Below are 26,124 nucleotides of genomic sequence, written 5' to 3' on the forward strand. Positions count from 1 at the left end.
TAAAGGACCATGGACCATTTGGTAGAAGAGTATACACACTCGCCTACTCCTGTCGGAATCTCCTATAGAAACCAAACACACCCACTTTATCGTCGGCTTATACTAACTTTACTTTACGTCCGTCTCCAGCGAGATTCGTAATAGTCAAATGGTTAATTTCCACTCCCCCCCATTGCAAAATTCTTGGCTATGGCTTCGTGCGGTGTATTCGGGTTTCACGGGCATTTTGCGCCTCTCAATGTTGAAATTAAAAAACAAACGAGTCCGAGACAGCTACCGTAGGAGTCGCCTACCCGAGAGGAAAGAATGAGCTTCTTGATCGGGATGGAGGGTGGAATTGAATTGGTTGATAGGAATGGGCGACATCTTAGTCGCCAGGATCCTCCACCGCCGCAGCCTTGGTTGAAGTTAAGAGGGAGCTGTTTCTATAAAAGGTTGTTCGGGGCGGAGTAACTTGAGCCAGCTTCGAGAGCGCTACTCCGGGAAGGAAGGAAGAGACGAGGATGGTTGGGAGACGGGGGGAAAGAAGGCCCTCTAAAAACGCGCCATTCCCTTTACCAGAACTTTTATAAAGTTGATCTCCGGAAGAGGCGCGAAGTTCGCTTCTCCCAGCTACAAACGTTTCGCCAGGATCCCGTCAGGGGACGTCCCAATCGAGGTTGTCCCGGAATTAGAGTGGTCTCCGCAACGCGAGTTCTCCCTCTTCACTTTTCGAACCTCGTTCTCTTTCGTCTTCCACGCCGGGATCGGGTGTGTTAATCGTCCACGCGGATACCATCCATTCCTTCGTTTGAATCAGTCTTATCCGTAAATCGAAGCCGAGCAGCGACCGCTTTTCGACATGTCTTCTTCCACCAAGACGACCAAGTACATGTACCGCTCTAGCGGGGGAGGCGGCGGAGACATCAGCATCGAGTACGGCACCGACCTGGGCGCCTTGACCCGGCTGGAGGTAGGATACTCAATCAACCGTTATCTCAAAAATTCTAACCCTTTTAACCACCTATTTTGGGTCCTAACCGCTGACCGCGGCAAACCAAACTCTTTGCCTCGAGTCTATCTTTAACCAAGCATTGCTATTGGAATACTCATCAACGGTTCAACCGAAGACGCGAAGACTTTATGACCTTTCGCTTAAGCACGTTTCCTAATTATACACTAATTACCTATAAACCAGCCACGGTTACCCCTACTATATAATCAAATTTGAACCACGAGCCTAAGTGCATGAACCCTGGGACACCGTTCGAATGGAACCCGAGACACCGAAGCTCCGATATCAGGCTACGGATTCTTAAAATACAAGTACCGTTAGTCACCCGCAACCACCGTCACACAGTTTTCCCTTTAAGTCAAGTGAAAAAAAGGCAACAGTACTTTCTCTTTGAGGGAGAGCGCGGGCAGGGATTCCCAGTGTTTCGGGAATGGATAAAAAGCGCGCCAGAAATATTTCGGAATTCAGCAAGGAGCCGAGAAACCTTTTTGGATGGCGAATCTACACGCAGAGCGGGTGAGAGATTTCTAAAATTAACTCTCCGAGATTCCACTCTCTGCTGGCTTGCGCGCCCTTATTCTTCGCTCTTCAAGGAAAAACTTCTCTTTCCGGAGGGGGGAGAGAACCACGAAAGAGGTGAAGAATCGAATGTGTTAAGCCTAGGTTAGGGTTAGTTACGGCACTCTTTTGGAATTCTGGAAGTACTTTGAAGCCATAAAACCCGCGCCTTCATCTCGTTAGAACCAACCCATACGTCATTCCTCAAAGTCCATTATCTAGGCGCCATTAAAATTTAGAAACTCTCTTCCATCATTCTCCTAAATCCTAAAATAGGCCTAAAACGTTGAACTGGCGTAACAGTCATACCTTTATATGTTATAACACACGCGCCACACGATTTGATATTATAAAGATAATATTTGAAATCGTAATAATGATATTTATACTGGCCATAACCTTTGGAAAACTGGATAGTCACAGACTTTTGTAGCTGGCACCATCAACTAAACTTCCCCTTGGGAGGCTTCGTGAAACCAGGAATTTTGTTAGACTATGGTACCCTACTACGCCACCACATTTGCATACTAGGTCAACCCTCATTATAGTACCTAGGTATAAGTTTTCAATACGCCACGAATTCAAATGGTAGTTTAGGTGAAGCTTATCAAAATGAATGTCAGACTTTAAAGTTAAAACTCAGAAACACTACAAGTCCCTAAATAGCGAATGACATATTCCCAAAGGGTATGTTTTTGTTCAGCGTTGGCGGCCGTTTTTCGTGGCTTAGTTTATGAGCAGAATTTTTGGCCTATTTCCATACACTCACCACCGTTCCGTTGCCGTCTCCTCGGGATGAATTTCAAGAGAGATGAGAGAGAGAGGCGCCGTATGCTTTGCCATCCCGGGACCCAAGAGAGAGAGAGAGTAATGGGCGATGAAAAAACTGCTTTATTTTTGATCTTTGGACTACATCCAAAGACATCCCCGGCAAAAACTTCAAATAGGATTTTGTGCCTAATATAAACACCTTAAAATTCGTCAGAATTGTTTTACCGCAACATACACCCACGCTAACTTCGCGAGGGGGGGACCAGACATGCCCTTATTTAGGGGTTTCAATCCCCCGCAAAATTATGCATTTCCAATTATAAATCATTAATAGTTAGCGTAACCCTACACAATACTAACTACAAGAGTAACCACTGATATCGTAATTAACGTTTCTCTTTCAGGACAAGCTCAGGCTCCTTCAGGATGACCTGGAATCCGAACGCGAGTTGCGTCAAAGGGTAAGGATGGTTCAAACTTAAACGTGAAGTCAGAGTACAACACCAGGTTCAGTTTAGCTAAAGTGAACTTTTTACTTAATTATCTAATTACAAATCAATGTCGTCGGCTAGTTTTTAGCAGTGGCAAAGTTGTCGCGACAATCGGCTCCTTTGAGTATAAGATGTCGGACCCCCATAGGTGGTTTTCGTGACCCTGTTTCGACTAGTACCGGTGAGAAAACGTATAAATATAAACGCAACCCAAATATCACCTACGAAGGAGCCAAGATTAAAGGAATTAGGGGAGGGGGAAGAAATTAAGTAATTGGATGACGAATACATTCCGGGGATTTGGGACAAATAGGTAGAGGGATCGAGGTCTCCGTGAAACAATGCGCCCGAGACCAAGGCTGTTCGTCAAAGAGACGCGAACACCCCAAAGACACCCGCGAGTTAAAATAGAAATTTATTTCTCAACTGGATAATGTCCAACAAACGTAGAGCGTACTTTCAGAGGCGGGGAATTGTGTACTCTCACAACGGAAGTAGAAATAAGCGTTAACTGTTTATAGATAAAATCACTATAAAATTTCCTTCGCGTTAATTGTGTTTGAGATTTTTACAACAGATTTTTCGGTTCAAGCTCAATTTTTTTAGTTGCCAATTATTTTACAAATAAAATGTTTTGAAATGTTTTTCATTAACAAAGTACCGGTATATATAGGTTAATTATTTTATTTTTCATTTTACATTTTTACGGTTGAACGATTTACGTTATAGGTCGATAAATCACTCGAGCAAAACTCGAATCGACATTTTATCGTAGTTTACAAAACTTACAAAACTTTAAACAAATTGAAGTTCTTCCCGATAACAACGAAGATGACTCGAGTATAAACACATAAGTCATTTCCGTTGTAAAAATTGCGATACGTTGTTTCCAATTGAAGCAAAACTTCACAAAAATGACGAAACGATATGGTGCAATGGTCAGATACAGTCATCCGCCCTTCACAAAAACAAATGTTCATTGATACCCAATTTTGGGTCTAATTATAGGAATTTCACCCCCCTTAAACTGTAGTGGCAAAGGGGGGAAAGCTATGGAGGGGAAGCTATGGAGGGGAAAACGGGCGGGACACCGAAATAGAAAAATGTTCTCTTCCGAATCTAAAAAAAGAAAACGCATCCCTCTCTTTTTCTTCTTGACTTTGTTTTTTCTTCGCCATCTTCTTCATCCTTTGGAACGTCGAGGATTCCGACTTTGCCAAGTCGAAGATTTAGAGCATCCTCAGGGATGAGGCAGAGAGGGGGAAGGCAAAACGAGGGGGGCGAGAGGATGAAGAAGAGGCTGGGGATGGAGAGGTGGGCGGGTGGGCAGGCATCAGTCACTGGGTGTGGAAACCAGCAATCGTTTCCAAAGTAGGTCCTGAATGCGACTCGGAGCCAATGTCTTCTCTCCTGACGTCATCTTCAACTTCCATCCCTCCAAATGGAGAAAACCGACCCTTTTCGCCCACTAGCGCCCCCCGCGCCGGAATATTTTTGTTTTAAAAAAGATGAATTTGTGTATAACCCATCAATCAATGGTGAATTATATTGACACGCGGTTCCAATTAGCCAAATTTGGGAAATAAAATATTGTACGAGGTACTAAATACCAATATACCATTACTTTTGAGAACATATATATTTTTATAATTATTAATACCCTTATAAAAAAGTTAAAATAATGCTCGAGGTGCTAAATTAAGTACCATTACCCCTTTACCACTGGAAACCTATAAATAGAAAGATATTATACCAGGTATTAAGTATCAATACTTTTTATCTTAGACAATTTATACAGTGAAAGTACTGAGTAATAAATACCATTACCCCATAAATCCTGGAAACCTGTATCGTGAAAAGATTATACCAGGTCCTAAGTACCATTACTCATCATTGGAAACAATACTAAGTACCATTACCCTTTTATCATTGGAAACCTATAAAGTGAAGATATTGTACAAGGTACTAAGTACCATTACCCCTTTATCCTTGGAAACCTATAAAGTGAAGACATTGTACAAGGTACTAAGTACCATTATCCCTTTATCCTTGAAAACGTATAAAGTTAAGATATAAACTATCGAATATTTTAGTTTCATGTTTAAGTTTGTAGTTATTTTAGGTTAAATGATTAAGTTGTACGGTTGACCGGGTTGAATCAAAGGTCGACTCTTGAAAATTTACCATTTTGTTAAATTTTTAAATTAGGCAAACATATCTATTCTTGTTCATTCTATAAACGCGAATTTTAACTAAAACACTTATTTTGGACTCTAATAGATTGAGAGGGAAAGAACCGACCTCAATGTCCAGTTGATGCAATTGAGCGAACGTTTGGATGAAGCCGAGGGCTCCAGCGAAAGCCAGGTATACCAGAGACCCTATAAAGACTATCAATAGACCATTTTAAACTAAATTATCGAATCCTTTTTTTAAATGGACTAGGCTGAAATGAACAAGAAGCGCGACGCTGAGCTGTCCAAGCTCCGCAAGCTTCTGGAGGATGTCCATTTGGAAAGCGAGGAAACCGCCCACCACCTGCGCAAGAAGCACCAAGAGGCCATCGCCGACTTCCAAGATCAACTCGACATCTTGAACAAGCACAAGAGCAAGTAAGACGAGAAAATAATTGAAGACAATGTTTGAGAAGACCGTGGTTTTAACACAACTAAAAACTTCGGCCAAGTATGCCTTCATGGCAGCGCAAGAGTTAAATCTTGCGCCAGAGGTACAAGAGTTAAATCTTCCTTCAGAGGTACAAAGGTTAAATCTTGCACCATAAATTAAAGAATTTGATCTTTCACCAGAGGTACAAAATTTAAATCTTGCACCATAAATTAAAGAATTTGATCTTGCACCAGAGGTACAAAAGTTAAATCTTGCACCAGAAGTACAATAATTAAATCTTGCACCAGAGGTACGATAATTAAATATTGCACCAGAGGTACAAAGATTAAATATTGCACTACAGGTACAAGAATTAGATCTTATTATCTTGCACTACAGGTACAAGAAATAAATCTTGCACCAGAGGTACAAGAGTTAAATCTTCCTTCAGAGGTACAAAGGTTAAATCTAGCACTATAGGTACAAAGGTTAAATCTTGCACCATAAATTAAAGAATTTGATCTTGCACCAGAGGTACAAAATTTAAATCTTGCACCATAAATTAAAGAATTTGGTCTTGCACCAGAGGTACAAAAGTTAAATCTTGCACCAGAAGTACAATAATTAAATCTTGCACCAGAGGTACGATAATTAAATATTGCACCAGAGGTACAAAGATTAAATATTGCACTACAGGTACAAGAATTAGATCTTATCATCTTGCACTACAGGTACAAGAAATAAATCTTGCACCAGGGGTACAAGAAATAAATCTTGCACCAGAGGAACAAGAATTAAATCTTGCACCAGAGGTACAAAAATTAAATCTTGCACCACCAGGAAAAGGTACAAGAGTTAAATTTGTACGGAAATGAACAGGTACATGAGTTAAATCTTTATTAAATTTATATCTAGCCGAAGTACGGCGATTTCGGTTGTATTAAAATATGGTATTCTCAAAGATTTGTATTATATTTAGACCTTCATAATATTTTGAGAAATAATTTAACAGCTTATCGAAAAATATAATCACTTCCCTTTTTTGTCAGGATTGAGAAGGAGAAGCAAAAATACCAAAATGAGGTTTATGAACTTCTCGCTCAAGTCGAAACCGCTAACAAGGACAAGGTAAAGACACGAGAGAAGCATACTTATAGAATGTCCTTAGTTAATGTTATTGTTTTCCTTTGAATTGGTAGTTGGCCAGCCACAAGACGATTGAAAAATATGAGCACACCGTCTACGAATTGAACATCCGAATTGAAGAATTGAACCGCACCATCACCGAGGTCAGCTCCCACCGTTCCCGCTTGACTAGCGAAAACGCCGAGCTGTACAAGGAGATCGGAGAGTACAAGACCACCTTGGAAACCGTCAACCACACCAAGTCCCAACTTGCCGTCCAGTTGGAAGACACTCGTAGGCGCTTGGAAGATGAAGAGAGAGTAAGGAGCACCATTTTGACTACTACTTATCTAGAGAAGAGATAATGATAAAGAATGATATATGAACAGAGATAATGATAAAATGAGTAGGAGATAATGATAAAATGAGTAGGAGATAATGATAATTGAGTAGATGATAAATGATGGGGAGATGATGGTAAATGAGTAGATGATAAATGATTGGGAGATGATGGAAAATGAGTAGATGATAAATGATTGGGAGATGATGGTAAATGAGTAGATGATAAACGATTGGGAGATGATGGTAAATGAGTAGATGATAAATGATTTCGAGATGATGGTAAATGAGTAGATGATAAATTATTGGGAGATGATGGTAAATGAGTAGCGATATGGATACATGATTAGAGATTGAGAAATGAGTAGATACCATTATATATGAATATAGATAATGATGAAAGAGTAGATGATTAATGATTATGATGAGTATAAATGAGTAGAGATAAGGATAAATGAGGAGATATATAACGATAAATGAGTAGATATATAACGATAAATGAGTAGATATATAACGATAAATGAGTAGATATATAACGATAAATGAGTAGATATATAACGATAAATGAGTAGATATATAACGATAAATGAGTAGATATATAACGATAAATGAGTAGATATATAACGATAAATGAGTAGATATATAACGATAAATGAGTAGATATATAACGATAAATGAGTAGATATATAACGATAAATGAGTAGATATATAACGATAAATGAGTAGATATATAACGATAAATGAGTAGATATATAACGATAAATGAGTAGATATATAACGATAAATGAGTAGATATATAACGATAAATGAGTAGATATATAACGATAAATGAGTAGATATATAACGATAAATGAGTAGATATATAACGATAAATGAGTAGATATATAACGATAAATGAGTAGATATATAACGATAAATGAGTAGATATATAACGATAAATGAGTAGATATATAACGATAAATGAGTAGATATATAACGATAAATGAGTAGATATATAACGATAAATGAGTAGATATATAACGATAAATGAGTAGATATATAACGATAAATGAGTAGATATATAACGATAAATGAGTAGATATATAACGATAAATGAGTAGATATATAACGATAAATGAGTAGATATATAACGATAAATGAGTAGATATATAACGATAAATGAGTAGATATATAACGATAAATGAGTAGATAACTAGATATATAAGGATAAATGAGTATAGATAAGGATAAATGAGTAGAGATAAGGATACATGATTAGAGATAAGGATAAATGAGTAGAGATAATGATACATGATTAGAGATAAGGATAAATGAGTAGAGATAATGAGAAATGACTAGAGATAATGTAATGATAAATGGGTAGAGATAATGGGAAATGAGAAGAGATAATGGGAAATGAGAAGAGATATTGAAAATGAGTAGAGTTAATGAGAAATAAGTAGAGATAATGATAAATAAATAGAGATAATGATAAATTAATAGATAAAATGATAAATGAATAGAGATAATGATAAACGATTGGCCCTCGTAGAAACGCTCCAGTCTCGAAGTCCACGTCCACACTTTGGAAGTAGATCTCGAGTCCATCAAGGTCCAATTGGAGGAAGAATCCGAGGCTCGCTTGGACTTGGAGCGTCAATTATCCAAGGCCAACGCAGATGCCGCCGCCTGGAAGACCAAATACGAAACCGAACTTCAATCCCACTTGGATGAGGTTGACGAGCTACGGTAAGTTAATCTATTTTACCATTATCCCCGGCAGGAATCCATACCTCTACTTGGAATGCTTATCGCGGGATATTTTTGTCTCAATGTGGCTGACGGTTTTCTTGACGTAACTATGTTAACTTAACAAACATAAACGTGAGAGAGAAGCGCGCGCAGAGGGGATTTATTTTCTCGTAGGCGGGGCCAAAGCCGTCAGAGTTATCTTACCATACGCGATACGGCAGGATAAGCATTCCAAGTAGAGGTATGGATTCCTGTCCTCGGTCATACATAACTGGCACCACGCAATAAGAATACCATATAGAAACATTTATGAATAATCGACTTAATAATATATCCTATATAGTTAAAAGATGAAACAAAATGTTAAATTTTCTAAACAATAAAGCAGTGAGATACAAATAATTACGGAAAAGGAGGCTAGAACATAATATTGGTTGGACCAAGAATCTTGAAGAACTCGCAGTCGGATTTTGTAAATAGCTGCGCATTTTTATATATTATCGAAATAGCTCTCAGAATCGGAGGACGTTTTCCCTATTGAAAAGGATCAGAACATCGAGTCAAATAAAAGCTAATTTACATCCCCGTCTTTTGACGCGATAAATTGCACTTTGGGGTATAGCTATTTCTATGTATAAAAAAATGGTTCATAAAAACAATTTTTTTTTTTCAAATACGAGGTCCAAATGTAACTTCATAAGGAAAACGCCTCCAAAATGGGTAGTATAGCATTCTGATAACTTCGGTTCATTTACTTTTGGTGATAGCTACTGTCCATTCGTAAAGCATTTCCGATTTATACAATACCTACTGTGAAAACAAACCGCGAAATGTGAGCCATTGTAGATTTTTGGCCCTTGCCCATGTTGGAATCCGGGGTGAATTGGACGTCCCAAAAATTGGTCAATTTTTTAAATATATTTTAATTTACAAATATAAATAAAATTCGGGCTCTTAAGTAAATTATTTTCAAAGTAATTTTTTTGAGTAACTTTTGATTTTAAATGATTGAAGTTGGTTTTTCTTGGATTGTTGTGGGTCTAATATATGCTGCCAAATCCGAATCCAAGGTCAAACATAATAGCGTTATTTAATATTGGTGGGTTCATAAAGTGTAAAAATTATCCTTCTTGAGTACCACTTTGAAAAAAAAATAATTTTCTTTGCATATTGGGCTAGTAACTTTCGATCATAAATTTCACCAATCCGAAATAAGGAAAAACTTATCACATGTTCTTACTTATAACAGTAAAAAATGACAAACATCAATGGCATAGCCTTAAATTCGTTGGGGGATAAAGAAGGGGTTAAAATTTTGTACAATCAAAGCTACGACCACCGAAAAATATTTATTAACTTAAGTTATGCCAAGAATGTATTTATTTATGCTCAGGGAGAATGAATATGTCGAGACTATCGACGGACACGTTGAGTCCCTAACCCCGTCACGCTAAGGGGGGGGAGGGAAAAAGGAGGCGGTCTTATTTTTTGCGTCCTCGCTGCAGCGTTAATCGCGTCGAAAAACGTAATTTTTAAGAACCAATGAGATTGCAGTATTATTTGATTTTATTAAAGCGGAGGAGCATACCGGGGGGCCCAACGGGTGGAATTGGAGAAACGCTAAAAATAATCTCGACATATTCATTATCCCTGAGTATAAATAAATACATTCTTGGTTATGCCAAAGATTTTAAAATTTCAATACTTTTGGAGGTCAATCGAAAATTATGACCCTTCGTGATCCCACAAATATCAAATTCTTTCGATTTGTGATTATATTTGAGAACTTCGGATTCCGCACCATTTTAAGGTCCAAGATGTTAATGATAATACTGACCCCAAAATATTCGATAAGAACCGAATTTCAAAATTTTGGGAATAATTTAAAAAAGGGCCCCAAAACCTTAGAAAAATCACTGAAAATTGGTCTACTGCGCCTGTAGAAATGTTCCAACAGCATTCCCGTAAGCTTTGCGGCGAAGCACCGTAACCCTTTGAGTTTCTGTCGAATAACATACAATCGATTAATTAGTTAAAAAGTTAGTAAAAACGTGTAAACGGATGATTTCAGACGCAAGATGACCCAGAAGTTCTCTGAGTACGAGGAACAACTGGAAGCTCTGCTGAACAAATGCAGCTCCTTGGAGAAGCAAAAATCTCGTCTCCAGAGCGAAGTCGAGGTCTTGATTATGGATTTGGAGAAGGTAAGCGAAATACGATATAGCCAACCCATTTAGTCCACCTTTGAAAAGTTAAACGTAACTGATAAACTAAACGTTCGTTGACAATTTCAGGCCACTACTCACGCTCAAAACTTGGAGAAACGCTGCTCTCAGTTGGAGAAGTTGAACTTGGACTTGAAAACCCGCTTGGACGACGTCAGCGCCCTGTTGGAGCAATCCCAGCGGGACTTGAGGACCAGGATCGCGGACTTGCAGAAATTGCAGTACGAGTACGACAAACTGCGTGAGCAGAAGGAAGCTTTGGCTCGTGAGAACAAGAAACTTAATGGTAAGTCCTTTAAACAGACCTTATAGCGTAAGCGCGTAAAACGGGCGGGTAATAACGCTTATTAAACGAAGCACCAAACGAAAGAAAATCGACTGTCCTTCGCGAAGACAAACTCGATTTTGAGAAAACGACTTACCAGGAAGAGCTTTTATAAACTTTCATGAAATATGTTAATGCAATTTCGTGGTACCACGCAGTTTGGATGGCGCCCAACTTAGTGACGAAAGGTCAATGGCATTCATTGTCCCCATACAAAACAGAAAACACCTTCATGTGCCAAAGAAAATTACACCGGAACTAATGAATGTTTATTTTGGAAAGTACACGAATTTATTTTTTATTTTTCTGCATACAAATAAAAGATGATAGGTTCGAACAAAACCAAAAGCCGTTTCTATACTTAGATTTTCAGTACTTGCACAACGCGTCAAAAATTGGAACCCAATCCAAAAGATACGAAACTTAACCTGGAAATCGTAATAATTTGCTGACAATTCGCTTAAAACACTAACGAATTGTTGACACTGGCAACTGTTCCTATTAACCTAGTTATAAAAGTATTTCACGAGAAAAACGATCAATAAACACAGCGAAAGTAGTCACAGACAGTTGTTAATATACCAGTTAAAATGGTCGTTAAATCTAAACTGGGCTCGTTCCGTTAGAAAGGAAACCATAGTTCACGGACGTCATCAGCAGTTGCCTCTCTGTATCGTATTCGAAACCCTTTCTTTTTCCCAATTAATCTATCCTTTAATCTCCTAATGCGTAAACCTTTGCCAAAAATATTTAAATCTTTTGATCTATGGCGGCTTTCAAAGCCTAAGAAACACAATAAATGACTCTCGTGACATTGTACGTAGGAAAGACAATCTCCAGGCAGCTACCGAGGGGGAAAAATTGATTATTTTTAGCTAATTTCTCTACCAACGTATTACGCGTGGAAGGTCGTTTGCCCGTTATCATTTTTGGACGCAATTTCTGCGAGAGGGTAGACGCGCAGCCCAGAGGAGCTGATGCCTGCAGTGGAGGAGTATAAAACGAGCCGTCTCGGAGTTCCGAACCAGCATAATTCACGAAGGACGGCTAGCAGATACAACTGAAAATTATTAGTGTACTTTCGACTCTATAAATACAACGCGCAATGCCGATCGCCAACACGATACCGGTTGGTGAGAGTGAAAACGGGATTAAGGAGGAACATAAGAGCGAGAGTAGTCCGGGATCACCCGAAAGAGAATGGAATGATTCCGCTTCTACCGGGTCCGTAGTTAAGGAAGGCGCTGATGAAGAGGAACGGCGCAGTAGGTCCCCCGATTCAAAGTCTGGAGAGCAGCTAGAGCAAGGCGACGTGGACCGGCCGAAGACGCCCGATCAAGTTGAGTCTAACGACCAAATTGTAACGATGGAAACGTTATCCAGTATTACTGAGGATAATAGTGTGGAGTCCTCAGAGATTGTCCAAACTATCGATCAACAAATTGCGATAACCCATACAGAAGAACGTATTAAGATCGAATGCTCTCAATTGGAACGCACCGAAACCGTCGCGACTAAAACTGAATGTTCGGAATTGGAGCACATCGAAACGGTTTCAACTAAAACAGAACGTTCGCAATTGGAACAGATCGAACAAACTTCAACAAAGACTGAATGTTCGCAATCGGAACAGATCGAACAAACTTCAACAAAGACTGAATGTTCACAATCGGAACAGATCGAACAAACTTCAACAATGACTGAATGTTCCCAATCTGAACAGATCGAAATAGTTTCAACTGAAGCTGAATTTTCCCAATTGGCAGAGATCGAAATAGTTTCAACTGAAACTGAATTTTCCCAATCGGCAGAGATCGAAACAACTTCGACAAAGACTGAATGTTCCAAGCTGGAACAAACCGAAGCCAATTCGGAAATCGTTGCTGTTACGTGTTCAGAACAGACTGTAAACGCAAAGGAAAACGCGTCCGAAAAGGTGTTAAATGAAACAAACGAAACTGAGAAAGTGAAAAAGCCAAACCCTTTCATTTTAAACATTGATTATTCCCAACTTTCCGAGCCAGGTTTGTTTTGATCTAATTCGAAGGTTTCATTTACACGCACTTTATTTGCAATGTTTTCTAACATGAAAATCTTCCGTAACGTAAGTCCCATTCTTTTTTCTTTTCTAACAGAGGATCTTGCCGACGCCAAGAACCAGTTGAACGATGCTCACCGTCGCATCCACGACATGGAGTTGGAGATCAAGAGGTTGGAGAACGAGCGCGAGGAATTGAGCGCTGCCTACAAGGAAGCCGAGACCATGCGCAAGCAGGAGGAGGCCAAAGCCCAGAGGTTGGCCGCCGAGTTGGCCCAGGTCAGACACGACTACGAGAAGAGGTTGTTGATCAAGGAAGAGGAAATCGAGTCTTTGCGGTAAGTACTGAAATTCCCCCATACCATCTGGTCCTAATCCCGAAAAAAAGAACCCTGAATTCTATTTCGGGACTGATGCGTGTTCTTAAATTTGAGACGCAAACGTTTCGTTGAGAACTTTACCTTGGGATACAAAGAGAAGGAATTTTCGTGTTCTGAGCTTTTAGTTTTCGAAGGAAACAAAGGGGACGAAAAGTACTAAAACCGAGAAAGAGACGACCATTTTTAGGACGGTATTGAAGTTTGTTAGAGGGCAGAGGTAAAGGGTATAGGAAGGCCATCAGGGGAGCTGACGAAGAGGGTCGGGGTATTAGGGCTCCAGAGGGAAAAAACGCGGAGTCAGATCCGGGCAAAAAATAGACGGCAGGGAGATAAGGAGAATTAACTGGGCTCAGCGAAAAGAATGCTGATATTAGTCGAAGAAACCGGGGCTTCGGTTTCCCTTTCGAGTGCTCGCAGACACTTTGAAAAGACCTCATTACTTCGGGTTCGAGTGTCGAGAGCGAATGGCGCCCGGGAAAGGATGGCAAAGGCCCTGGAGTCGTATCTACGATAGCAATTACGCACTCGGTTCCACTCGCGACACTACAACCGATAAGGAGCCCGTTGTTTCGGAGTGCGATACCACAGTTAGAATTCGGCGTTGCGGGTCCAACACCTCGATTCGAAGCGAGGTCGCTTCTACCGCGTATCAGGAATCATTCGTTTCGAGACGTTCGAGAACTCAACAGACGCGTTCTTTTCACGAAGAACAGTTGAGGAAATTTCTCGAAGATGGCGAATCGCGGATTTCCGCTTCGGAAATTGGAAACGAAGAAGCGGTTACCAGAACGGACTCGTATCAGATGATACGAAACGCCATCGAAAGTTCCGACGCGTCGATGCTAACGGAATTTGAATTAAACCAGCCCATCCAAAATGTTACGGTTAGAGAATATATCGCGAAGGATCAGCAGAAGTATGGTGGTTTAATGGCCCCCCTTTTAAAGCAGTTGAATAACGCGAAACCATTTGTTTAATCCCCGCAGCAAACAGATGCAGATCGAGATCGAGCACTTGAACATGCGTCTGGCCGAGGCCGAGGCTAAGTTGAAGACCGAGGTTGCCAGGATCAAGAAGAAGATGCAGATCCAGATCACCGAATTGGAGATGGCTTTGGATACCGCCAACAAGCACAACGTTGACTTAACGAAGACCATCAAGCGACTTAACATCCAAATCACCGTCAGTTGACCATTATAAATTAAAAATCTTAATCGCCTAAACTCAATGATATTTAACCGTACAGGAGTTGCAAACCCACTACGACGAGATCCACCGTCAACTCCAACAGACCACCGATCAATTGGGTGTCTCTCAACGCCGCTGCCAAGGACTCCAAGCCGAGTTGGACGAGACTCGTGTCACTTTGGAACAGGTAAGAATTATCAAAGGGTTAAATAACTAAATAAGTAAATCACTAAAAACTATAATCTTGTTAGACCGCTCGCGCCAAGCGCACTGCCGAAACGATTGTAGAGGAATACCATACCCGCATCAACGAATTGACCGCCATCAACGTCAACTTGTCCTCTGCTAAGAGCAAGATCGAAAGCGAATTGTCCGCTCTCCAGGCTGACTACGACGAGGTCCACAAGGAACTCAGGGTAAGTAGCACTCTCCACGACCATCTCGACATGCATATTGAAAGAGTAACCCATCCTAGTTGTCCGACGAGCGTTACACCAAGGTAACCATCGAACTCAAGTCCACCAAGGACATTATGATCGAGGAGCAAGAGCGATTGATCAAGATCGAATCCATCAAGAAGTCCTTGGAAGTCGAGGTCCGCACTCTCCAGACCCGCATCGAAGAGGTTGAGGCCAACGCTTTGGCTGGTGGAAAGCGCGTCATTGCTAAGTTGGAGACCAGGGTATGAAATCGGCATTTACATCGCTGGTCATTTAACGTTTAACAACAATAATTTCTGTAAACGTGAATAACGTAGATCCGCGACATTGAGATCGAAATGGAAGAGGAGAAGCGTCGCCACGCCGAGACCCAAAAGATTCTGAGGAAGAAGGACCACCGCGTCAAGGAGCTCATCATCACCACCGAGGAAGATCACAAGGTCATCTCCGCCCTCAACGACGCCGTCGAGAAGCTGACTGAGAAAGCCAAGGCCTACAAGAGACAGATGTCTGAACAAGTACGTAATAGACGACAAATACCAAGAACCAAAAAATTTCTAACTCTTTCCTCGATTGTTTGGCAGGAGGGCATGACTTCCCAGAGTCTGTCCCGAGTACGTCGCTTCCAGCGCGAGTTGGAAGCTGCCGAAGACCGTGCCGACCAGGCTGAGAGCAACCTGTCCATGATTCGCGCCAAGCACAGGTCATGGGTCACCACCAGCACCGTTCCCGGTGGAACCAGGCAAGTGTTCATCTCCGAACAGACCTCCGAGTCCACCACTAATTATTAAATAAAATAATAAATATTTAAGTCAACGCGAAAGATCCTCCGATTACGTTCGGACAGTCGAAAGATGGCGTTCCTCCCGTAATTTTTATTCATAATTCGGATTTATATAAAAATGCTAAAATAAAAAGAATATCGCAAAAAAACGAACGAGAGTGCTACTATCTTAGTGACCATCGGGAGGAGTGATACTATGTCATGTTTGAAGAAAATATTTCAGACGTTCCGGTGACTAATATATATCGCGACAAAATATATAATAATGCAAATTTATAATTTAACTAAATTATTTCGAAAAAGAAACCAAAATAATAATAATAAAAGGCGAGGTTGTTTTTCTGAATAAATTCAAATTTCTTTGAAAACAAATAAAAAACCGTGGCCCTATATTCTTAGAATGGTTTAAATTTAGTTCTGATCCGACCTTTATTTTAATTGGGGACGGAATAGTTAAATTTAAACCATTGCGATCAAAAATTTGACTCGGCGGAATATATATAAGCTTTATAGTTTTAATTTTCCGTTTCTATAATGTTCCCTTTTTACGAAAAAAAAAACAAAAAACACTACCAATTTACTCTGTTTATTAGATGTTTACACATGACTTGGTGTGATCGTGGTTTAAAAATTATTTTGTGAGATCTTAAAACAAAACCTGCAGGTTTTGAAGCTATGTAATAATGTCGTTAGTTAACAAATACTTTTTTGACGAAGAAAATATATAAAATTTTGTTTGCAAACAAAAAAAACATTATCCAGAAAACTTTCTACATGACGGATGGGGTGGGGCTAATCTGTTCTGCTTAATTATCAGCTTGATTTCTTTGCACTGCCATATTATTACTTCCTCTCTCTACTGATCAACTTTTATTTAAGAATATAATATAGAGCTTTTTCTTTATTTGGAATTATATCTTTAATCGCTGCGAATGCAATAAACCATCATTTTACGGTACACAACTCAATGAGTGCAATCACATCTTACAGCCGCAACTCTATACTAGGCATACCACGATCAACTTCGCATAAACGGAATTTCAAATAAGTTGGGCTTCCCGGTAATCATGATAAGTACCTATTTTTGCTTGTACCAAGGATGCATTCAGGTACCTAATGATATAACATTAGCCTCTGGCACCAGCCTCGCATACTTCGTAACAAAATATCATCTGCTTTTTAATCACAAACGTCGTCTGGATAGGTTTGGAAATCTGCCTTCCCATATTCTCGGTACCGGAATGCATTCTGAGTTGTACCACATTCCCAAAGTTGTCTTTTTCCCCCTCAAATTAAAAATGTCAAAATTGTTTTTTCCCCCAAACGAAGTGTCAACAATGGTTATTGTCAGTGTGGGTTCGTCTTGACCCAAAGTGGACCTCTCATGTCATTCTTTGTCTCTCCCATGTATTTTTGCAGAAAAGAAGAAGGTGACGTCGAATACACCACCCACGTGTCTCCCTACAGCGTCTCGCATACTGTCCCCACTGGCTATTACCTCCACTCTTTGTCTTCCCGTGATACTGATCGAGCCCATGCCACCAACGCTATGTTCCGCACTGCCCGCAATACCCGTTCGTACAAACGGGCCGCTCACATTGCCAATCGACTCATTGGTTGGGAGCGGTACTAAAATATTATTTCGAGTGTGACGATCGAATAATTTTAATTAGGATACGTTTTCAATTTATACGATTTTGCGAATACACTTTTTTCGATATCGATACTGATCTCTCAACTTTTTTTAAAAATCTTCTAAAAATAACTATTTAAATATTATTTATTAAAAACACTATATATATCAAGATTCAACGCTTAAACATAATAAATGGATTGAATTGTAATAAATTCTCTGTTTCATGCGCATATTTTCACCTCATAAATTCTAAATTCACGGTTTGCCAGACTGATTTCGGATTAAGATTTAAGGACACGTTAGTTTCCCCAAAACCCGCCAAATTCAGCTACAAATAAGTAGAAAATGCTCTACAGACGAAACAGCGAAGCTCTGCGATTTATTAACAAATTACTCAAAATACTTCGCTTTACGTGGTTTTCCGTAACTCAAAATGGATGCATTCTATTTCACTCATAAGTAAAGAATAAAGATGTTCAAACAGCGAAAACAAAATGAATGAAACGCTTAAAATTATAATCTCAACGCCGAGGCCCACAATTTCGAATACTGGGGAAAACTCAAAGGGAATAATAAGGATATCTATGGAGGACTTTTTGAAAATTATAGCCCAAGTGACTGTAACGTGAATTTATCTTCACTTACAAACGCTACAGATGGATCAACACCGATTTTAAATTCAGAACACGTTTATGCAAAACCGGTGGAACATAAAATATCTGATGCCCAGTTACAAAGTTAGTGTTTGGTATTAACAGAAGTAAATCTGTCTTTTTACTTTTCAGTATTAAATAATTTTGAGTTTTATAAACTATCTAGGCAAACTGGTCGGAGCGCATGACCACTGCTACTTTAACTCAGTTTGCGGCAGTTTGACAGTTCTGTTCTACTCAGCTCCAGCACGATAGCGCCATCTCTTATTTTTCCCCGAAACTTAAAACCACCGACTTCCACCTTAATATCACTAAATTATGTGGTTTTGACTCATGTTTCATAAAGAAAATAATATTAAAATTTTAAATAACTACAAGTTCTTTGACTAAGAGGAAATGCAATAATTTTTCCAAGAATTCCATAATTCTCGATCAGGAGTGCAATAATTTTCAGTTTTTGACCTGGCAACGCTGGCGCAGAGTAGCAGACGAAACAGCGAAGCTCTGCGATTTCTTAACAAATTACTCAAAATACTTCGCTTTACATGGTTATCCGTAACTCAAAATGGATGCATTCTATTTCACTCATAAGTAAAGAATAAAGATGTTCAAACAGCGAAAACAAAATGAATGAAACGCTTAAAATTATAATCTCAACGCCGAGGCCCACAATCTCGAATACTGGGGAAAACTCAAAGGGAATAATAGGGATATCTACGGAGGACTTTTTGAAAATTATAGCCAAAAGTGACTGTAACGTGAATTTATCTTCACTTACAAACGCTACAGATGGATCAACACCGATTTTAAATTCAGAACACGTTTATGCAAAACCGGTGGAACATAAAATATCTGATGCCCAGTTACAAAGTTAGTGTTTGGTATTAACAGAAGTAAATCTGTCTTTTTACTTTTCAGTATTAAATAATTTGGAGTTTTATAAACTATCTAGGCAAACTGGTCGGAGCGCATGACCACTGCTACTTTAACAAGAGTTTGTTAAAGTACTCTGAAATACCAGGAACGAGTACCACTGATAAAACCGAAGGCCCCACCCAGTCTGGTAGAAAGAGTGTTGAAAAATGTATCAAAATTGGTAAAAATCAAGACTCAACTGGCTTACTAGAAAAGAAACAAGAAGAAAGACGTAAAAAGAGAATGAACAAGATAATGCATTATAAACGTCGTATTGAGACCGAACGCGATCTTGCCAAGTATTATAGTTCCCAAACGTGGGAAATTAGGAACACTATTCGTAAATTAAGAAGACAAACAGAAGACTCTGAAAATTTGCAAAAGCAAAAGTTGTTTTTATGGGATTTTGATTAAAAAACAAATAAAAAAAAGTCTTGTTTTTATAACACTACCATAAAGTCAAGAAACCTAATCTGATCCTCAGAGTAATGGCTAACTAGGTAATTTTATCTCCATAAATTCTATAGCTAAAAACGGATAAGCTGTCGCCCCCAAAATGTATTGCCCAAGAAAAACTGTTAAAGATAACCTAAACCAGCCTTATCAGCAAATGAGCAGTAATTTGTTAGTATAACTACTCTTGTCTTGAAAAGTTGAAACTTTGTAGATTGAAAAGCTGACCTCCAAGACGTTCATTGTTATGTATATCGAAAATGGTTTGGTAGGTTATTTTTATTTTTATTACCATGGTTGTTTTCCAATATCCTTCTTAAATAGTTGTTTACTCATCGCCTATATTCGTTGGAAATGAAAGGAAAACCTTACTAAAATCATGGGCCAAAATAAGATCTTTTATTGCTCCATGCTAAAATCACGAGAAATGTCTTGCCTTTTTTAAAGTTTTTTTCTATACCGAAAGCAAAATACGCCTTTAATGTGAACGAAAGTGGATAGAGGGCGTTGATGGTGTGGTTGTAAAAATTAATAAGTATACATTTAGGGGCCATGTAATTTATGTTAAATCGTTATCTGCGTAGTTACAATTCGTAAATATTTAATGTATTATCAAACAAAGTTAAAGCTATCTTCAGTTATTTAAAGAAAGTAAGGAAACCGGAATTTTTCAATTTCTTTAAATACCAACCAATCTATAGAAACAAAATAGGCCAAATTGTACTTAGGCCTAAGCCTATGAAAAATTAACTAAAGGCTCTTCAATGGAGGAGAGAAATTGTTTTGGATGTAATAAATTGCTAAGCGAACCGTATTTATGTTGCGCCGAATGTTTACCACCATTATGCTACATCTGCCTAAGCTGCTATTCTCAAGGGAAAGAATTTGGCCTTCATGAAAACAGCCATCCCTATAAAATAATGAGAAATAACTTCTCTATTTTGGATCCTGAATGGAGTTCTGCGGAAGAAATTAAACTATTAGATGGAATAAGCAAATCTGGGTTTGGAAATTGGGTAGCAGCAAGTCATTATGTGGGATCAAAGACAAAAGAGCAATGCAAGGAGCATTACCTAAACCATTATATAAATTCGCCAAGGGAGGAACTACCAAAATTTAACCTAGCCAAAAGTCTGACTGAAGTTAAAGCAACCCCAATCCCTATAAAATTCTCTGAAAATCCACCAAGACCATTAAGTAGCTATACCTCTAGAGATCTTGCGGATTATATGCCTGGTAGAGGAGATTTTGGATTTGACTACGACAACTTTGCGGAATTAGACCTGAAAAACTCTGAATTTCACAGTGAAGCGGATGATTTAGAAAATGAACTTCAACTAGCGGTTGTGGATATTTATAATTCGAGACTGAAGGAAAGGGCCAGAAGAAAATGGATTATGAAAGAGCATGGATTGATAAACCCAAGATCCAATTTCTTGTTTTCCCTTAGATATTGCAAAATAATGCCCAAATTATTTGAAAAGCTAGTTCGTTTTGCACATTTCCTCAGTGGAGACAGTTTTATGTACTTCCTGGAAAGTAAAATTGTAGAAATACAGCTGAAACAAAAGATTCAGCAGCTCCAAGAATATCGCAAAGCTGGTATAACAAGACATGACAGCGTACCAACCTATTTATATTCAAAACAAAAAAGACAAGAGTTTCTAAAAAGCAAAAATGTAATGTTTTCAGAACTTCTTAATCATGCCTCAGATGAAGCTTCCTTGATTTTATGGTTGAAAAAAAAGAAAGCCAAAGAAAATTCAAAAAATTTTCACCGGGCTTTGATAAAAAATCCCAGGCAACAATTGCGAAAAGCTGCACCTCCTTTAGAAATAACTGGTCTACCAGGGTTTGACCAATTATCTCCCAAAGAAAAAGTTTTGTGTTCATTATTAAGGTTGCTTCCACGTATGTTTTTACAAATTAAATCTACTTTAATTAATGCTAGTGATAAAAGTGGGGGGCTGAAATTAGCCCAAGCTAGATCTATTGTGAAAATTGATGTCAATAAGACTAGAAAAATTTTTGATCTCCTTGTTGAAGATGGTTTTGTAAAGTTACGTTAAGATTATTTCTTAAGATAATGTACTTTGGTTTATATTTATTTTCTGTACCTTTCATTTTGAGAATAAACTTTTTGATTTTGATTTAACTTTCTCCCTAAACTTTGAAATGAAGGGCATATTATATTTAAGTTTTTCAAATTAATTTAACAGCTGTTTTATTCATTATTATCTTTCTACTAGCTGGAATCAAACGCCAGTTCTATCAACGAAAGAATGCCGGTTGAAATATTTGACGTGGACCATCTCGTAATCAGCGCTATAGTCACAATTTCAATGCAATTTGTCTTTTTCATCTTTGCCGCTAGTTTTCAGTTTGACAAATTAACTGATTTTGCTGGTGGAACAAATTTCATAATTCTGGCTTTGCTCACTTTTCTTCTTGCTCAGGTCTATTGCCAGTTACTAACCTATTAAGAACCCACTCTTTATTGAACTCAACACTTTTATCTTTGGTAGACTTATGATTTGCGTCAGTGTGTTGTAACTGGTTTAGTGTGCCTATGGGGAGTTCGACTATCGGGTTTCCTACTATATCGCATAATAAAAATTGGACGTGATAATAGATTTGATGATAAACGGAGCAACGTTATACGCTTTGCAATTTTTTGGACATTCCAGGTAGGAATGTAAATTGAAAAAAATTTCACAATTGCATTAATTATCTTCAATTTTCAGGCAATATGGGTTTTCACTGTTAGCCTTTCCGTCATATTTGTTAATTCTCCACGCAATGCCAAGTTTGAAGACCCTCCTGTAATAACCATATTTGATGCTTGCGGCCTATTGTTGTTTGTTATTGGTTTTCTCTGCGAAACAATCGCTGACATTCAAAAGTTTAGATTCAAACAAAATCCAAATACAAAAGGGCGATGGTGTGACACCGGTAAAATCAACTTAACCATGTTAAATAAGAATTTTGAAAATCACCCAATAATCTCAAACTAATATTTTAGGATTGTGGCACTTTTCTCGTCACCCAAATTATTTTGGAGAAATACTTCTGTGGTGGGGTATTTTTCTAATTGCGTCCAGTGTAGTGTCTGGGGTTCAGTGGATTGCTGTTCTAAGCCCGGTATTCACAACTGCCATTATATTGTTTCTAAGTGGAATTCCTCTACTTGAAAGGGGATCAGATGAAAGATTTCGAGAGTATGCAGCTTTCACTTTTCATACTTTTTAACTATAAAAATATATTTCCTAATCGTCCTTTCCATGTCTGTTTTTAGCATTGACGAGTACCGGCGTTATAAAATATCAACTAGTCCATTAATTCCTATGCCGCCTGCCCTATATCGTAATCTCCCTTCATTTCTGAAATGCAGTATGTGTTGCGAGTTTCCGCTCTACGATTATTTGGATGAAAACTCAGCCCCACCATCGGGAGGTGGTACGCCTATGTAACCAGTTCAACACGTATATGGGTGAGAGATGGCATCTCGCAAGATTTCTTTGGTGCTGTTTTTAAGTTTGTCGTAATCATAACATTAGATAAATTAATATAAAATGGGCAAAGAGTATAATATGAAGTTTAGCTTTTAAGACAATCTTTTCCATTGTTGGGTCCTCAATGTTAATTGTTTCTGAGGTGGCTAGCTTGTTGAATAAGAGGATATTATATAATTTGAAAATGGTTAAAAGTATAATATAGATTAGGTTTAAAAAAAGTTTTAAATGCATTGAGTGAAAAATAAAATATTTAAATAAACACATATTATACACCCCAACTTCATTAAAAAATATGATATTTGCACTTTAAGATTAGAAATCTAACATGATAGTCAAAAGCATCTAAGCTAAGGATCAAAATTAAACGCAACAAATTCTGCGATTAAATACTAAATAACTATATAATTTTTGTTTTAAACTAAGCCAATACTTAAATTTCAGTAATTTGGAAAGTTGCGCCAAATTTACAAAATATTCTTAAATGATCTAGCAGGACTAGAAAATAATAATAGTATTTCGCTAGCAGTAGCTGCCCAATCATTAGAAATACGTACAATAACCATTTATACTTAAGCTTTAACTAGTTCCACGGTATTAACTACAAAGAACCAAGTTTTTCATTCTGATACAAGTATTAAGAAAAACAATGAGTTTTGAAAAAAATTAACAAAAACTTTAAGGTGCTTCCAGTCCAATAGTAGGTTTACTATCCTACAAACTACACAAGGTTCTTAAATTATTCTCTCGATACTTGAAACATGGGTTAACCCATGCTTGGAATTCATATTTTGTAGAAATATTCATAAATAGAATTTCATTTCTTTTAACTGTATAAGTTTTTCTATGCAATAACATTTTTCAAAGTTTCTTTATAGAAAAATAGGAATTTTTTTCTGAATTTTCATCTACATTTTTCACAGTCTTCAAGTATATATTTTAATAAACCCCAAAAATATAAATTGTGATTAAACACTGATTATATATAAATAATTATGGTTGCAGTGCATTTTTTAAACAAATACGAGGCAAATATACCTCAAGCACAGTTGCATCTCTAGTTTAAAAAACAGATGCCTTTCAGGAAAAATTATAGCATTTAATCATGTTATATTAAGATCAACTTAATCTTTAATATTACTGAACATTATAAACTTTTGGGAAAAAAATAATGTCTCAGAATCTCAAAACAAAAATTTTCCTTCCATTTTCTTAAGTGTGCCAAAGTTACTTTCATTAATTAACTTGAATAAATTAATATGTTAAAATAAATATTTAAAATATTTTTCGTATAAAACTTGATTGTAAATAATATTATCTTGTTACTGAATTTCAATTGTTATATCACGATTACTTTGATTTATAAATTTTAACCTGAACATTGTACTTCATTTATATTAAATTAGAATACGGTACATATGTTCTACCTGCGTTATTAATAAGCTTAAAACTAGCAATAACAATCAATTAGCAATTTATATTTGAAAATATATTTTATTGTATTCCTATTGACGTTGCAACGTGTCCCATGTGTTCTTGGACCGCAGAGTCCATAATTGTATGAATGTCTTTGCAACCTTTTAAGGCAGCATCTAATACTTTATTCAAATTATCGACGTGTAGTTTGGATGTCATTTCCATCAAAACTATTTGCTCAGATTTTGGCAGAATTGCCAGGTTTAACTGTGGACCACCTAGAGTTTCTTCAGTGTAACTGATATCTACAAGAGGTTGGTCATTCGCAAACCCGGCTGTACAGGCACACACATAATCTTTCATAGGAATTCCAGCATCTATTAAAGCCAAAGTAGCAGCGTTTATGCAAGCACTGTAATTCCCTCCATCTGCTTGCAACACCTATGCTAAGCAAATTTACATTAGACACTTAGAAAACTCAATTTCAATTACCATTTTTACTTCAACAAAAATATCAATCTGTGATCTAGGAAACAGAGATGTCAATATAGCTGATTCAAAGGTTTGTTGAAGATGGAGGCTCATCTCTTGAGACTTTCTATCACCTCTAGGTCTACGCTTACGTTCACCAGTACTGAATGTTGTCATGCTGTACTGACAATTAATAAACGCTCCATCTTGTAAAGACCTCTGTTTACCTCTAACTCCTCGTATCTGGAAAAAATTATTTAATCTTGTTGTGTAAAGTGGTTTACATGAATATGGTACGTAAAAACATACCTCGTGGGGTCCATAAACTGCTGCTAACACTTTAGTGTTTCCTTGTTCAACATACGCGGAGCCATCAGTTTGACGAAAAATACCCAATCTACACGCTATTTTTCGTGGTTCGTGGGGTTTCCTTCCGTCAACGCGAAAACCTTGATCCGACAAAAGTTCTAAGCCCGCCATTTTATTTGACTAATGCGGTTATGCGCATAGAGATATCCATAGAGCATAGCGCCGAACCAATTTTCAACGGCGGCGGCGGCGGGAACGATAATTAGTTCGGCGGCGGCGAGGCGCGCCGATTTTCAGAAAATACGTTTCTGTACTTATTACAAAATACGAGACGAGGCAACTCCAAAGCCGTTTTCGTTTCTCTCTCTCCTATCCCAGCTATTTGCTGCAGAAAATCTTGTTGCGCGCGGTGCAGTGGTGCCAGATCTTTTGGAAATTATTAATTATATTTAATTTTATAACGCTAGTACGGTACACCCAACAGCCTAGCACTACCAAAAGAAAAATCTATGTAGTTTAGATCTCAAAACGTAATTATTATACTTTAATAATGAAAATTAATTCGGCGGCGAAATGAAAATGTTTCGGCGGCGGCGGCGTTTCGGCGTTATCTAAATAATCGGCGGCGGCGGTGTTTGATCGGCGGCGCTATCCTCTAGTTATGCGAGCCAACTACGCGAATCGTCTGCTATTTTGTAAACACGTTTTTAAAGGCAAATCATACACAACTTTTATCTATCAAAAAGAAATTGGTTCTTCAACT

The 26,124-nt window shown here is 38.1% G+C and overlaps 4 protein-coding genes across 5 annotated transcripts; 3 read left to right on the forward strand and 1 right to left on the reverse strand.

Annotated features, from left to right (window-relative positions):
• Positions 1 to 611: 611 nt before the first annotated feature.
• Positions 612 to 17,736, forward strand: Prm (Paramyosin). 2 transcript variants are annotated; one of them, XM_090158052.1, is made up of 17 exons: positions 612 to 952; positions 2,728 to 2,784; positions 5,095 to 5,181; positions 5,260 to 5,426; positions 6,471 to 6,549; positions 6,621 to 6,866; positions 8,417 to 8,613; positions 10,688 to 10,820; positions 10,911 to 11,127; positions 13,302 to 13,542; positions 14,571 to 14,766; positions 14,831 to 14,959; positions 15,024 to 15,188; positions 15,248 to 15,454; positions 15,530 to 15,730; positions 15,797 to 15,954; positions 17,416 to 17,736. In XM_090158052.1, exons 1-17 carry the CDS (start codon positions 842 to 844, stop codon positions 17,627 to 17,629), a joined length of 2,805 nt encoding a protein of 934 aa, XP_090014178.1. In that variant the 5' UTR covers positions 612 to 841; the 3' UTR covers positions 17,630 to 17,736. The 2 variants fall into 2 exon arrangements, with proteins under 2 accessions (XP_090014178.1, XP_090014179.1); XM_090158053.1 differs by lacking the exon at positions 17,416 to 17,736 and having other exon boundaries at positions 614 to 952; positions 15,797 to 16,145.
• Positions 17,737 to 18,755: 1,019 nt separating this feature from the next.
• LOC149926662 (uncharacterized) lies at positions 18,756 to 24,382 on the forward strand. The gene is made up of 7 exons (XM_090158199.1): positions 18,756 to 19,155; positions 19,238 to 19,921; positions 21,903 to 22,109; positions 22,179 to 22,340; positions 22,398 to 22,605; positions 22,676 to 22,871; positions 22,949 to 24,382. Exons 2-7 carry the CDS (start codon positions 19,901 to 19,903, stop codon positions 23,121 to 23,123), a joined length of 969 nt encoding a protein of 322 aa, XP_090014325.1. The 5' UTR covers positions 18,756 to 19,155; positions 19,238 to 19,900; the 3' UTR covers positions 23,124 to 24,382.
• Ada2a (Transcriptional adapter 2A) lies at positions 20,098 to 21,808 on the forward strand. The gene has a single exon (XM_090158198.1). It carries the CDS (start codon positions 20,418 to 20,420, stop codon positions 21,720 to 21,722), a length of 1,305 nt encoding a protein of 434 aa, XP_090014324.1. The 5' UTR covers positions 20,098 to 20,417; the 3' UTR covers positions 21,723 to 21,808.
• Positions 24,383 to 24,656: 274 nt separating the features above from the next.
• Positions 24,657 to 25,543, reverse strand: Ski6 (exosome complex component Ski6). Its single transcript, XM_090158449.1, has 3 exons — positions 25,362 to 25,543; positions 25,083 to 25,295; positions 24,657 to 25,022 (listed from the first exon to the last, which is right to left on the reverse strand). Exons 1-3 carry the CDS (start codon positions 25,530 to 25,532, stop codon positions 24,660 to 24,662), a joined length of 747 nt encoding a protein of 248 aa, XP_090014575.1. The 5' UTR covers positions 25,533 to 25,543; the 3' UTR covers positions 24,657 to 24,659.
• Between the last annotated feature and the right edge of the window lie 581 nt (positions 25,544 to 26,124).

This window comes from Leiobunum rupestre, chromosome 9 (genome assembly GCF_980474605.1).
Source record: "Leiobunum rupestre chromosome 9, qqLeiRupe1.1.hap1, whole genome shotgun sequence".
Taxonomy (NCBI): Eukaryota; Metazoa; Arthropoda; class Arachnida; order Opiliones; family Sclerosomatidae; genus Leiobunum; species Leiobunum rupestre.